This window comes from Coregonus lavaretus, assembly GCF_964263955.1.
Source record: "Coregonus lavaretus genome assembly, chromosome: 32".
Taxonomy (NCBI): domain Eukaryota; kingdom Metazoa; phylum Chordata; class Actinopteri; order Salmoniformes; family Salmonidae; genus Coregonus; species Coregonus lavaretus.
In genome coordinates, this window is record NC_140019.1 from 17,321,212 (window position 1) to 17,336,487 (window position 15,276).

At 40.3% G+C, this 15,276-nt stretch overlaps 1 protein-coding gene across 1 annotated transcript; it reads right to left on the reverse strand.

Annotated features, from left to right (window-relative positions):
• Positions 1 to 10,204: 10,204 nt before the first annotated feature.
• LOC311107312 (uncharacterized protein) lies at positions 10,205 to 14,390 on the reverse strand. Its single transcript, XM_084149797.1, has 11 exons — positions 14,142 to 14,390; positions 13,904 to 14,035; positions 13,596 to 13,733; positions 13,345 to 13,473; positions 13,187 to 13,224; positions 12,949 to 13,065; positions 12,729 to 12,876; positions 12,405 to 12,527; positions 12,102 to 12,268; positions 11,791 to 11,955; positions 10,205 to 10,725 (listed from the first exon to the last, which is right to left on the reverse strand). The coding sequence occupies exons 1-11, from the start codon at positions 14,287 to 14,289 to the stop codon at positions 10,567 to 10,569; spliced, it is 1,464 nt and encodes a 487-aa protein (XP_084005923.1). The 5' UTR covers positions 14,290 to 14,390; the 3' UTR covers positions 10,205 to 10,566.
• Positions 14,391 to 15,276: the final 886 nt, after the last annotated feature.

Below are 15,276 nucleotides of genomic sequence, written 5' to 3' on the forward strand. Positions count from 1 at the left end.
GTGAAATAGCTACAGATAAAGGGAAGGTGGTCACGAATCTTTTAAATCGTTAAAGTAACTGTTATTCGAACGTGAAACTATTTGTTGAGATGTAGTAAATTTATAAATTAAATATATGTTGACGGAGTTTAATTAATTGAATTAAATGACGGATTAAAATTAAATTAAAATGTTTTGAGCGATCTATTTATTCCTGGGTTCAGTTTTGTAGCAAATGTGAGTGGGGAATATTGAATGTGGATAACTTGGTTAAGTGTATAAACTTTGAATGCTTGTCTGTACTGTTTTCTTTCCTTGTCATATGAGCCTATAGAACAGAGCAAAGGAGAGAGAGGGGGGCTAACGTGTGCGTGACGTGACGTGACAAGGTGTGACGCAGGCAGAGGATCATTCAAAATCAGGCTAGTACTTTTTTGTCTACAAATCTTTCCATAGGATGTTGGATGCAATGACACTCTCTTAGACGCTTGGCAACGGACTGATCAGTTCAATAAAATTTGCAGTTTGGGGTCTCTGTGCATTACTGGGCCTGACTGGGGGGTTCGGTTGGAAAACAGGTACTGACATTATTCTGTGATATTAAAATATTTGGGTTCATATTAAACAATGGAATTTATTGGTGTGGTATTGTTGTAGATTGGAAGTCCTTTATTCTGTGATATTAAAATACTTGGGTGCATATTAAACAATGGAATTTATTGGTGTGATAGTGTTGTAGATTGGAAGTCCATGTTATTTTGATTGCTGTGAAGTTGACTACTGGTATTCACTTTCCGGAGGGGTTAAGGTAAGTGGGCCACTAATTGATAAATTGGTAAAATAGGTGTAGAAATAAAGAATTGGTCTTAATTATTCATAATCATTCATAGTTTTTAATTGAAATTTTAATTGATTTTTAATTGATATTTCTGATTGATATTTTTATTTTTTGAATAATTTAATTGATTTTTTTTTAAGGGGTTTTATTTTTAATAAAAAAATAAAAAAAACTTTGACTAATTTTTTTGATTAAATTTTTTTGATTAAATTTTAAATATTCATATTCAAAATTTTCCTTTTTTTTTTCTTTTTTTTTCTCTGTTTTCTCTCGGGTTGCTTAGGTTATATTAATAATTAAAGGGGGGGAAGCCATAGGCGATATAGGCTATATAGGCTAAAATAAAATAGTTCACAATAAAGGAATATAAAAGAGTAGTTACAATGGGGAGAAAGGATAGCAAGGCTATGAAAGTTATTACACCGGTTGATATAGTGGAACATAGTAATCCTTTAGTTAAGGGTATTGCGAGATTATCCGGCAAATGGAACAAACGTTGGCCTGACTTTGAACAACCATGGCCAGCGGAAGGGACTCTTAACCCGGACGTCATCAACATCATGAAAGTGCTTCTGTCAATTTACAAGGCAGATCAGAAGAAGGGAAAACAGAAGGAACGACGTAAAGAGAAGAGACAAAGGGAGCTGGGTGTTCTTAAATTGTTTGAAGATGAAGGACAAAAACTGATGAAAGATACCAACGACAAGGGAAGCAAAGGTATGGAGAAAAAGCTAAAGGAAGAGATGTCGACAGAGAAACTGAGGGTAGAGGTCGGTATACCTTTCTCACATACGGATTCGGCGAGAAGACCCCCACCTTATGAGAAGGAAGTCGAGCTTAGGGATGCTTATCCTCAGCTTCCAGTGATCCTCCAGCAAGGTGATTATTACATCAGAGATGAAGATCAACAAATAATAGAGAGAGGACAAGCAGAAACGACCATAAAAATGCATCCAAGCTCCAAAGGTGAAAAGAAAACGAGAAGTCTGAAAACTAAGGGTGGTATGAGGTTAAGTAGGATGGAACTGGAAAAGGACGATGATGATCAGAGTGATTTAGAGGGGATCATGGGTGGATATGATCCTGTCATCAAACGGAGGTTGGCCAGAACGGAGAGAAGGGGTAAGGAAGGTTTGAAGAAGAAGGATACAAGATATTCCAGGGCTGAGGAAGGTTTGAAGAAGAAGGATACAAGATATTCCACGTCTGAGGAAAGCAAAGATGAAGACAGCGATAAAGACGAGACTAAAGGTGCTGTGTATTCGAAAGGAGTTTATCCTGCAAAGACTGACACAGAAGAAATAGAAGGAGATATAGACCGATGCTTATCAGAACTGAAGAGTGCAAGGACTGCAGGAGAGGTAAGAGAGCTCGAGGAAGAGCTCCAGACGCTGACCATACAGAAGGAGAAACGGCTGAAAAGAGAATCCAAAAAAGATGAGACAAGATATGCATTAAGGTCAAGGAAAGATACCACGAGTAAAATGGTACCAGTTATCATTCGAGGTCAAAACTTTGAATATAAGCCGTTGCAAAATACCGATATGTCAAACATCACAAATTGATGGACTTTCGACAGCAGGTGTTTTAAGGACAACAAAAAACCCTCGGAGTAACACGCCTTTGTGGCCTGTAGAAAAACCAGATGGAAGTTATCGTGTAGCTCATGATTTGAGAGCAGTAAATGAGGTAGTGATTGACTTTCCAGCAGAAGTGCCAGACCCTCATACCTTGTTAGCTCAAGTTCCTCCGGATGCGACACATTTTACAGTACTGGACTTATGTGGAGCATTTTTCAGTGTTCCACTTAGTGTAGAGAGTCAGGATTTATTTGGGTTCACCTATAAGGGACAGTTCTATGAGTACAATAGAATGCCACAAGGGTACCGGCATTCGCCGCATATCTTCAATAAAGTACTGAAGGAAGATTTGGTAGGGATAGATCAGATATTGCAGAGCACTGTCATTCAGTACGTGGATGATATAATGCTTTACTCACAAAATAAGGAAACATGTCATAGGGACTCAATTTAATTACTACAGGTATTGGCAGAAAAGGGGCATAAGGTGTCACAGAAAAAGCTGCAATATTGTCAGGAGAAAGTTGTATATTTAGGTCAAAACATAACTCATGGCCACAGAAACATTTCGGACAAGCAGGTGGAAACTATTCGTAAGGCTCCAAAACCTAGAACAGTCAGAGAAATGATGACATTTCTGGGTATTGCTGGTTATTCCTCAGCTTGGGTAGAGGATTATACTAGTTTGATGGCACCGTTGAGGGCTATGGTGAGGGGTACTGAGAGTGGTCAACTCCATAGCAATCTTTCCTGGACACAGGAAGGTCATGTGGCATTTGAAACGATCAAACAGAGGTTGCAGGAGGCACCTGCACTTGCACTACCAGATTACTCGAAGAACTTTTTGCTATATGTGTCTACTTCTACTGGAGGTAGATATGCGTGTGCGGTTCTTTGTCAACCGACAGGCACGGGGACGAATCCTCAGCCTATTTCCTACTACTCTACTGCTTATTCAGAGGTAGAACTAGGGTTACCACTATGCTACAGAGCAATGGTGGGGGTATATTCAATGTATGACAAAGCATCATCGGTCACGATGGGTTACCCAGTGACAATTCTTACCCATCATAGTCTCAGAAATCTTCTGAACTATGGGAAATATACATTGACTATGCCTAGGCTCAGAGACTATCATAGGCTCTTAGAGCAGGAGGATGTCACCCTTGTGAGATGTGATACAGTAAATCCAGCCGAGAGTTTACCAACTTCAGAGGATGGTGAGCCACATGATTGTGTCCAGGAAGCAGAGAGATATTCGAGGCTTCGATCAGATTTACAAGCCTTTCCATTACGTGAGGCAGACCTGGAGTATTGGACGGATGGGTCTTGCTATCGGGTGGGAGATAAATTATTTGCTGGGTATGCAGTAGTTAGAGGCAGAGGGAAGGATTTGTTGTGGAAAAGGCTGAAGTAATACCACAGCCTGCATCTGCACAACTTGCTGAACTTGTGGGGCTAACAGAAGCATGTTTGTTAGCAGAAGGAAAGCGAGTAACCATATACACTGATTCAGCATATGCACATAGTGTATGTCATTTGTTTGGGGCGGTATGGAAAGGTCGAGGGTTTAAGAAAACGGATGGTTCTCCGATACAACATCATGTACAAATAATGAAGTTGTTGCATGCTATGATGAAGCCTACAGAGATAGCGATAGCTAAGTGTGCAGCTCACAAGACAGATATGTCAAGAGTGACACAAGGGAACAAAGCTGCTGATGAAGCTGCAAAAGCCGTCGCAGGAGCGGATAAATTGGGAAAAGTTTTGCTGGTAACTCATGTAGTGGACTTGGAAGACAAAATTACGCTTCGAGATGTAATTTTGATGCAAGAAGCCGCTTCTATGATCGACAAACAACTATGGCTAGACCGAGGAGCGGTCAAAGATGCTACTGGTCTGTGGAGAAACCATGAGGGGTTGATAGTAGCGCCTCTAGACCTCTTAGGTCTGATGATTCAAGAAGCACATGGCTTAGCTCATGTTGCGAGGGGGGAGGTTAACAGAAAGATCACAAAGGAATATGGTTTTTGGGCTCCATATTTGTTTGAACAAATTTATTATTTGATAGGAAGGTGCACTATCTGTCTTAAAAATAATGTTCGAAGAGGGATACCGGTTCATCCAGGTTACATTCCTACACCAAGGGGTCCTATGCGGGAGTTGGTCATTGACTTTGTTGATATGATACAACCAGTTGATGGGAAAAGATACATGTTGGTGGTTGTAGATAGATTTTCACGATGGACGGAAGCTTGTCCAACCAAGCGTAAGGATGCTCAGTCGGTTGCCAAGTTCTTATGTAAAGAAGTCATAAGCAGGTGGGGATTACCCGATCGAATATCCTCAGACAATGGAAGGGAATTTGTGGATAAATCAGTAAAATTGATGTTGCAAAAATTGGGAATTAAGCAACGTCTTGGAGCAGTTTATCACCCACAAAGTCAAGGGATGTGTGAAAGAATGAACGGGGTCTTGAAAAATCGCATTGTGAAAATTTGTCAACATACAGGTCTAAACTGGATAGCGGCGCTTCCTTTAGCACTAATGGTGTGTCGCTCAAGTGAGTTACGTGATCTACGTATGACACCCCATGAGTTGGTAACAGGAAGAAGGATGCCAACGCCTTGTTTACGAACAAGTGGAAAGGGTCCAAGCTTGGCCCTGTTGGAAGATGAAATGAGAGCGTACGTTACATATATGGCCAATTTTCATAAAAAGTTGTCCACATATGTTTCTGACAGGCAAAGACAAGAAGAGGTGCAGAAGGCGCCTGAGGAGGATAAGAGGAATACTGTACAACCGGGAGACAAAGTATTCGTAAAGGTATTCAGAAGGAAGTGGTATAACGAACGTCGTGAAGGACCATTTGAAGTGGTTCGTAGTACTGGAACAGCTGTCCAGGTTAAGGGGTCTCCTACATGGTATCATTTGTCACATTGTGTTAAAGCACCTACAGAAGAGGTGCCACGCGCAGAGAGAGAGGATGGAGATAGGGGACAACAGGAAGAAGGAGAGATTGTCAATGTTGGGGTTAACGTTGATAATGGTGACACTTCTGATTATGCCAGAGATGGCTATGCAGGGGATGGAAAGGAAAGAGGATTTGGGGAAATTGATTTTCAATTCGTCCCAGAAGCAACAGGGAATATTTCAGTGGGATGTGAAGCAGCAAAGATCACCAAGGGCAACTCTGTTGCAGGAGAAGCTAGTGATTCAGTTGGACAAAGTAGGCCTAGACCAGTTAGGAGAAAAGTCAGACCAAAACGTTACGAAAACTAGGAATGTAATAACAACCATAACACCAACACGTCAGTCTGTTATAACAACGGTGGGAAACAATTTAACTCTTTCAACATTGACAGTTGTTAAAGCCATAAATATATCGCATTCGATTACAAGGGATCCAATAGTGCCAGCACCAATGTTAGAACAAAAGACTGTTATTAAGGTTAATACATCAACTACTTTAATGGTAACTTTGGAAGGATTTACTGGTACGACGCCAATAACAAATGTAGGAGGTATGATACCGACACCGACAACAACTTTTCTAAAAGTAAACGATGTAACAAAAATGACTCAGCAAATAGTGGTAGAGAACAATATAGGTTCGTCTGAAATAGTACAGGATAATATAATGGAAGTACAGGAGGATTTCTTTGGGTTCAACTTAACATCAGAAGATACATCTGATCAATACCGCTCGTTAGGGAAAAGAGACGCTAAATGGAAAGCATTTGGATTTGATTCGGCTGTTTTGAAAATTAAAGATCAATGGGCGGGGAGAAATCTTTGGTTCCAGCAGTTAACTCATGCTGTAAGATCAGTGAGGAATTTTGAGGGTCCATATCTGTTGAGAATTCCAGCACCAGAGACGTGGGGTTCGATTTTGGAGACTGTCGCTCAACCGTTGTCGGGGGGGTGTCAGGCCTATGCGTTGAGATGGCTGTTGTATCATCAACGAGCATTGACTGATAAGGAAATGTCGTTGTCAAAACATTTGTTTAAGCCTAGGTATAAGTGTTCTTGGTTAAATGAATTTCCCTATGTGGATATGTTGGATGGTAAAGAAAGTCAGGTAACAGCGATCCCTGAAGCATTTGAGGTGAAAGCAGTGAGGGCTAGTAGTTGTTTTTGTTCTAATAATACAGATGATGTAAATGGTATGTTCATGGGAATATCAGATTGTGATGATTATATGATGACTTTGGATAAGCACGGACAAAAAGTTACAAAGGACAAATATGATGTAACTTTTTATGTACCAGGTAGTAAGAACAGCAAGACTTTGATGGTGAGAGATCACCTTTGGCCTATCAATGTAACTATTGGGAATTTTAGAGATATTTGGTGGGTTTGTGGGGATAAAGCATATATATTCTTACCCCATGGATGGAAAGGATGTTGTTACATGTCAACGTTGAAGCTTCCATATGAGGTTTTTACAATTAGAAGAGGAGTAGCACCGAACACAGATCAATCTGAAACTACTGTTGGAAATAGGGTTAAAAGAGACATGGCTAAATTTAATAATCTTGAAGCCTACCATTGGAGAATAAGTCTGGGAGAGAAGTGGGGACTTGGTCTTTTTCCATGGTATGGTGTAACATTTTTAGCAGATCATATTGATAATATTACATATACGTTGCAGGGCTTTGCGAATGAAACAATAAGAGGGTTTCACCTTCTGTCTAATACTCAAAGAAGTCACAGACTGACGCTGTTGAAACATGACATGGCTCTTGATTATATTTTGGCAAAACAAGGTGGCTTATGTTTGGCTATGAATCTGACGGGGGATGATTGTTATACTTTGATCCCAGATAGTTCCGATAATATCACTAGTGTTATAGATGCCTTGAAGAATATCAGGGATGCATTTGGAAGATCTGAGAAAGCTGGATGGTCAGCGAAGTCTTGGTTGCAAGATCAGTTAGGCCCAATAGGAGCAGTGATGGTTCAGATTTTAGTCGCAGCTCTGATAGCGTTGTGTGTCATGTTTTGCTTTTGTACTTTGTTACTGACCTTTGCAAAAGCGATGATATTAAGATGGGTTGGTGTTGTGATGCCTGGAGACAACACTCAGATGCCGTTGTTGATTGTTCCTGATCTGGACGAAGATGGACGAGGGGGTCTAGATGGACTACTGATGGATAAATATCATTTTTGATTATTTGATCATTTTTCAATTTTTTCAATATTAGTGTGATTTTTAGTATGATTTATGAATCAAGGGGGGAATGGGTTTATATGATTCATATATCATTTATATATAATTTTTTATATTATTAGTGGATGTTGATGTTTAGTTTCAAAGTGTTTGTTTTGCAAAGGATACTGTTTGGTCTTTTTCTTTTCTTCCAGAAGCATTTGGGGGAACATGGGAAGGGACAATATGACTGGAGGAGATGAAACAAGGAGGGTGTGGCCGATTCCATCAACAAATCCATTGGAAGAGGAGACTACAGGGAGATGAAGTGTAGTGGACTACATTCCAGTGTCTGCAATGAAATATAGACATGTGTAATACATAATTGTGTCATATTCTTAGGGATTAATTTTTGTAGAATGATGTTTGATGTTATTGAATACATGTGAGGATCTTAGATGTTTTTGTTTATTTCGTGAATGTTTAGGGACAGAGAGGCTAGGAAGGGAGAGTTTCATTGTACGGTCCAATGGGTTGACCAGCCTTACAATGGATATTTATTGGATAGGATTTTGTTTGCAGGGGCTTACATGTGTATTTAATTGCATCATAGTTTCAAATGCATTTGCATTGTTTATGAGGTTATCTGGAGTACCGAAGGTGGTTGCCTGGGGCAGAGGGACCGTGAGAGAATTTTACTGTCTTGATTGATGGATGGATATCTGAAAAGATGGCTGCCGGACAGTTTTTCGCTCTTACACTCCATAAAGATTTGTTCATATTTCATAGAAAGGTATTTACACTCTAGAGGAGAATGTTTTTGGTTTAATGTTAAAGATACTAAATAAGATAAATTGTTACTTGTTATAATCCTATTCTGTTTGGTTTCGAGACATTTAGGTTGTCTCGAAAGGGGGGAATGTAGTGTATTGACAATATGATGGTGTTAAATGTTTTTTAAATGGAACTGAAAGAATGTTGATTTTTGGTATCAAGAGGGAAGGTTTTAGTGTGACGCCCCATATGACAGACAGGAAGTGTGTTGTAGACACGGGGATTGGACAGTAGAGGGAGCCACCCACATCTTGGAAGGCTATATATAAGGGGGGAACAACGACGGAGGGGCAGAACACAGTAAGATTTATTTGGGACTGTTTCTCCGGATCTCCGCGGGTCTGTGAACTTATGCTGTAACCTCGTGGTATTAATAAAAGTCTCTAAAACACGATACAGCCTAAGGGGATTCTTTGATCGACAGCAATACCCACCAGCATTCGACGCGATACCACAGTAGACTCAATGATGATGTGTTGGTCACAATCAGGAGAAATAGAATCTCTACCAGGCAGTGTCACACGTCAGTTTGCCTTCAGTTCTAAATAATAATTTGGTAACCTCATGCATGTTCCCACACTCACAGGGAAGTAACAATAGTTCACCATGACTAGCAACGTATTTTTATTTTAAGTCAAAAACAAGGAGGAACTGTCTGGGTATCACAAGAAGATAAATTCAATAGCAATTCGCATTAGGTTGATTTGTCTAGATTCGCGTAGACCGCTTCCACTTTCCTAAATTATGGTCTATCTAGAGGAGGTACACAATTCCAGTTCATCTTCCCTCGTTTGGCCAGGGATTGCACCCACTTATTTGCACCTACTTACTTACTAGATTTCACCCAGGTACCATAATTCAGTTTCTGATTAAAAGGGAAGCTTGAAAACCAGCAGACACTGATCAGGGATGAGTTGCATCCCTGAATTAGACTCTAGTCTAGAGGGTTTATCTCCAAGATATACCCTCCAAGATTGACATTCCCTATATACATTAGAGTGTCTAGTTTGAGAAACAGGCGCATCACATGTCCTCAACTGGCAGCTTCATTAAATAGTACCCGCAAAACACCAGTCTCAATGTCAACAGTGAAGAGGTGACTCCGGGATGCTGACCGTCTAGGCAGAGTTGCAAAGAAAAAGCCATATGAGTTGCATCCCTTAATTAGACTCTAGTATAGAGGGTCTATCTCCCTCCAAGATTGACATTCCCTACATTGATCTAAAACACCAACATGCACAGTATAGACACTATCGATTGCTTATCAACAGGGCCACTTAAACCAGCTGACTTATGAAAAAGCTGACTTAGAATCCATATTTCACTCTGAAGCACCGCTACTTATCTTTGTCTCTCCCCTTTCAAAATATATTGCACAAGGCAAGCCAAAACTCCATCCCACCAAAACAGGCTGACATTTCAGACTGTCTTTTCAAACAGCTCTTACACTAAAAGGGCATTATCATAGTTTTCACAATTTCACTGTCTTATTCCAACCTCACAGTGTTTAAATATATATAAAACACAGGAAAATCATGTTTTTGACAGCACTGGGCCTTTAAGTCAGTTTGGGTGTTTGGAAGTCTTTACACCATGTGGGCAAGCCTACTGAGGCAAAAAAAAAAATAATGGGTGTGCAATGATCAAATTCATTGTACTTTCAGTATGGTGTAGTGCTTTAGTTTTTAAGAAATGGACAGCTCATATTTAGATATTTGAATCAGAATGGAGCAAATAATAGCAAGATAATTTTTGGATTAAAATACGTTTTAATACACAGGACAAATATTACTTTAACTTAAAATAACTCAGTTACAACAACAACCAAGTGGCATGATACTGGACAAATACAGCTTTGAGTGGATATACCACTATTCTAGAAAAATGTATGCTACAAATTACAGACCATGCTTATGAGACTAAAATGGCTTATGTATTTTGCCATAGAGATGAGAGCTCTGAGTTACAGTCTGGAACTGATAATAGTTATATACCTTAGATATTGTATATCTATTAACATAAAGTTATGTGTTCTTATATTTTTGTTTGTTTGATACATTTTTATACTACTTAATTAAATAAAAAATGCTGGCATTTGGATGTCCTTGCAAGCCAAGAGACAATGTTGCAAATGGATTCCAAGTAAAGTTTTTCTTATAACACCGATAGTTCAAATCCATGTCTTATTTGCTATGGAGCTGTACATCATGTTGCAGCCGGTGTCCTCCACGGCGTTTGCGGCTGAAATTGCGACACCACAGGGACATGATCAGGGACAGGACCACAAAGGCCAGTGCCACAGAAATGCCCACCCACATCACCACCGACAGCTGCCCGCTTCTCTGCCAAGGAGGAATAACAAGCATTAGACACACCATCTAGACAGTATGAACAAAACAACATCAGCACTCAACAAGCATCAAACTCTCCTAAATAATGTGACAAATGCATCAAATACTTAAATAATATGACATATGCATCAAACACTTACATTTAGGAGTTTAAAACATGAACATTTCCAGTGGAACCAAAGGAAGTCTCTGACACAGATATCTGGGAATATATATTTTCTCCCCCTTCAGATGTGCTACACTAACTATGTTTCCATCCAATTGGCGACAGATTTACATGGGAATATTCTAAAATGCGCTTTAAAACACTAAACATTTTCCCACCAGAGAGGTGTTTCCATCAAATTGACAGATAAAGGGCTGTGCGTGATGACATAGTGCACATACAAATACACTTTGCGGTTAAATTCCCATGTACCAAAAAAAAGTTTAATGGCTTTCGATGGCATTTTCAACTCTACTGATATTGGAAGTGTGCCCACTCCGGTATTGGCACCTGCGCTCTAGTCCACAGCGCTGTTTACGGATAAAGTATTTGTGCGCTGTTGGCTAGAGTGCACGTATAGCCTACATGAGATTATTATGGACAAAAAAGCGAGATTGTTTTATTTGTCAAACTGCAGCCAAGCATCGATGATCATGTCACCAGAATAAGACCCTCGATATTTATTGGAGAGCTCATGACCTTGCACATTTACCACCTTGTGAAGTTCATCATAAATGTATTTAATCTGGTGCCTAATAAACTGCATGCTTTCCTGACGAGTCGTAGAGGGAGGACCACACACGTCATAGCGTGACTCCAAATTTACTTCGATATGATGGTTATTATATCAATATTTACGCATAAAAGCGTTTCCGCCTACATTTCTTGCATAATTATTTTTACCGAAACAAAAAGATCCCACCTTGTCTAGCGTATTTTGTTTTCTTGACATTTTGAAAGTTTACCAAAACATTTTCTGTTTCCATCAGTTCTGTCATGACATTTTTTAACCGACATGTACTTTACTCGCATAAAAAAGTTGGATGGAAACTGGTTAGTTTTATCATCACCTTTTTCTGATGGATTCCCTTCAGCAGAGCAAATGTGCTGAGATGGTTGCAGGAGCACGCAGTGTGGGTGGAGTTTGACATCACTGAAGTGCAACCCCGCCCAGACCACTCCCCCGGTCCATTCTCATCCGACCAATAAACACAGGTGGGGTCAACATCACTGGACTAGGATACAGTGTATATATGAGTTGGGGTTCATTCCATTTTCACTCAGTCAATTTAGGAAAAAATGTGACTTCATGCAAAATATATAAATGAAAAACATATTTTACTGACAGCCAGAGACTATTAAGAAGAGACACAAGTGTTACCTGCAGGTGATTGAAGGTGAGATTAACCGGTTGGGGCAGGTTTGTTGTGTTGGAGTTGCTAACGGACACCGTCACAGCACTGGACATGAGCTGCTGGCTCTGAGGAGAAAAACTGTCCTTCAGAGTATCCAGATTCTTATAGCTGAGCAGAACGACAAAGGCAAACCCTGCACACCAAAAACAACAAAAGAAAACATAAGGCCTGATACAAAAACATGTGCAACAATATCCCAAGCGAATCCATCAATGTGTGCCTGTAATAATATTTTGAGGAGATGATTGGTACTGTAGGACCGCGGCTACCTGGGTAATTCTGGTAATCTCCAACCGCCGTCTCCCAGGTGGTGTCAAGTTGAGTGTTCTCATTGGTCAGGCTGACTGGTCCTTCAGGTGGAGTCTTGTCTCTCCTCACCATAATCTCAACCTCTGTTTATCAAGATAGACAAAATCAACACAGACCAGAAATCACCATTACTGAAAGAACACAATATTGCATTTATTTGATTTGAACATTGTAACAATCCAATGTGCTTGTTAGTGCTCCTTTTACAGTCAGTATGGTGTTCAGATTGTGGTCAGTAAATGGTAAATATTGTGGTCAGCGTGTGTTCAGTGTGTGTGTGTTACTTGTGTGGTTGGTCTCTATCCTGGTCACGTTCTCTGTCAGCAGTGGAGCGATCAGTCTGATAGACATTTCAATTGTCCTCAGTAACTTAGTCACTTCACCATTGGACTGGACGCCCAGGTGAAGAACATCAGTGGTATTAACAAGTAACTAGAGAAGAGAGACATAAGGGTTTTATACGTGTGTGGTTGCATGTGTGTGTGTTTCTGTGTGGTGACTTACTGTCAAAAGCACATTTGCAGTCAGCAGCTGTCTTGAAGGTCCAGGCAATGTAGAGTTGCTCAACACCAAACAGTTGTTTCTCAACAGAGACACGAAACTGTCAAAGCCTGGTAGAGTCTAGGAGGGAGGGAGGGGGGGGCATGTGCAGCCGTGGGAAAAATGCATTAAACATTTCAAGATCAAGGAAAAATACCCTTTTCTCAATTCTTAGTGTAATAATTGTAAAGTAAAACTTTACCTGACCAGGCTGTGTTTCATACTGGTCACAATTAAGCTCTAAAGTAAAAACATGGAGACATATTATCTCAATACCCTTCTACAGTACACTATGTCCAGACCCGTGCATGACAAAGGAGTGCATCATGGACGACAGGTGGAATGGTGCTTGTCTCTCACCTACACACTTAGTTTGGTTGTTGCCGAAGTTAGTAAATCCAGCAGGACACAGGCACCAGTAGCTGCCATTCAGGTTGTGGCAATTGCCCCCCTTTCCACATACTCCTTCTGTGTTACACTCGTTAATGTCTGAAAGAGAAAGAGAGAGATGAGTTAGTCGCCTGAGGAAGAAATATGGATATTAGGGTGATGACAAGGAAACAGTGCACACACACAAACACACACACACACACACATTAAACAATACTTACCCAAACACTGTCCAGTTGCAATATTTGTGGGCTGTAATGTGAACCCAGGAAGACACTCACAATAGTAACTGCCAATGGTATTGAGGCAAATTGAATGGTCCTCACAGATTTGTGGATTGGCCATACACTCATTGATATCTAGATGACATAACATGGAGACCAGGGGGTAAATAAAACTTAACACAGAATGTTATGGTGGTTCAGTACAGTCAGCCAGTACATGGAAGACAGACAAGTTAAGGTAGCCATCTTAGAATATTTAGACAAAACCCAATACAAGAAGACCCAATAATAATTGTTTCTCTCACCTACACAGTGAGTTCGTCTGTAGTTGTAGTTACTGAATCCTGTGGGACACTTGCACTGGTAGCTACCCACCTGATTGAGACAGATGTCCCATTCCCCACAAATATGTTGGTTCTCAGCACACTCATCTATGTCTGAAAGAGAAAGAGAGTGTTGAGATTGATGAGGATGAAGTGGAGATGGAGAGATGAGGGTGAAAGTGTCTGATTATAAGGATGATACTAAAGACAGAATTCTTACCCAAGCATTGTCGAGTGGCACCAGCGAAGTCCTTAAACCCAGTAAGACACTCACAGTAGTAGCTACCAACAGTATTGAAACAAGCTGAATTGTCCCCACAGATGAGTGAGTTGTTACTACACTCATCGATATCTATATGACACAACATATACAAAATAACGTTATGACATGTGTAATGTAGTTACATGGCCATTTAAAAGCACTGGTTTTGTCTCGTCTCAAACTCAAGGTAGCCATAAGACTATTGGTTTAAAGCCCTTTACATCAGAGGAAAATAATGTTATGTCTCACCTACACACACAAGGTTCATACAGACAGCATCCTTACACTAACCTACGTATATATCTACATGAGAAAGGCCAGATAGGTATTTAAAGTTATGACAGAGATCATATTTAAGTCAAAATAGATAAATATTTTCTGAATAAAGACACCCCTTGAAGTGAATGGTGTTGAATGTTCTTGAGCAAGGTCTGGTTAATGCTGGAGAATGAACAAATTAGCTATTTATAAATTCCTGATTTAGGTGAATATTACTGATCAACCTAACAATACAATAATTTAAAAAATGTAAGTCTAAAATACATTACATATGAATATATCATATCACCATCAGTCTTCATCATCATTAACATCACAAATAGCATAATACAAAATCCCCTTAGCTTCATCTCCACCTTTCTGTGAAGCTCCATGTGTCACACCCTGGCTCTGGGACTCTATAAGTTGAGCCAGGGTGTTGTTCATTCTATGTGTTAATTTTCTATGTTGGGTGTTCTAGGTTGTGTATTCTGATTGGGAGCCATATTTAAACTGTATGTTTTCCCTTGGGTGTTGTGGGTTTTTGTTCCGTGTCGGTATTTGTTTACCGTGGACTTCACGAGTCGTGTTTTGTTTGGTATACTTTAACGAATTAAAGTAATGTTTGTTTCACACGCTGCGCCTTGGTCTACTCACTCCTACGACGATCGTGACAGAAAAACCCACCAAACCAGGACCAAGCAGCGTGTCCAGGAACACACGCAGGAGGTAACGCTGGTGGATGTCCTCCTCGGCTGGGGGCAGATTACGAAGGAGGAGGCCGTCCGGTACCGGAAGGCGATGAAGGGGGAGACCCAGGCAGGAGAGGAGCAGC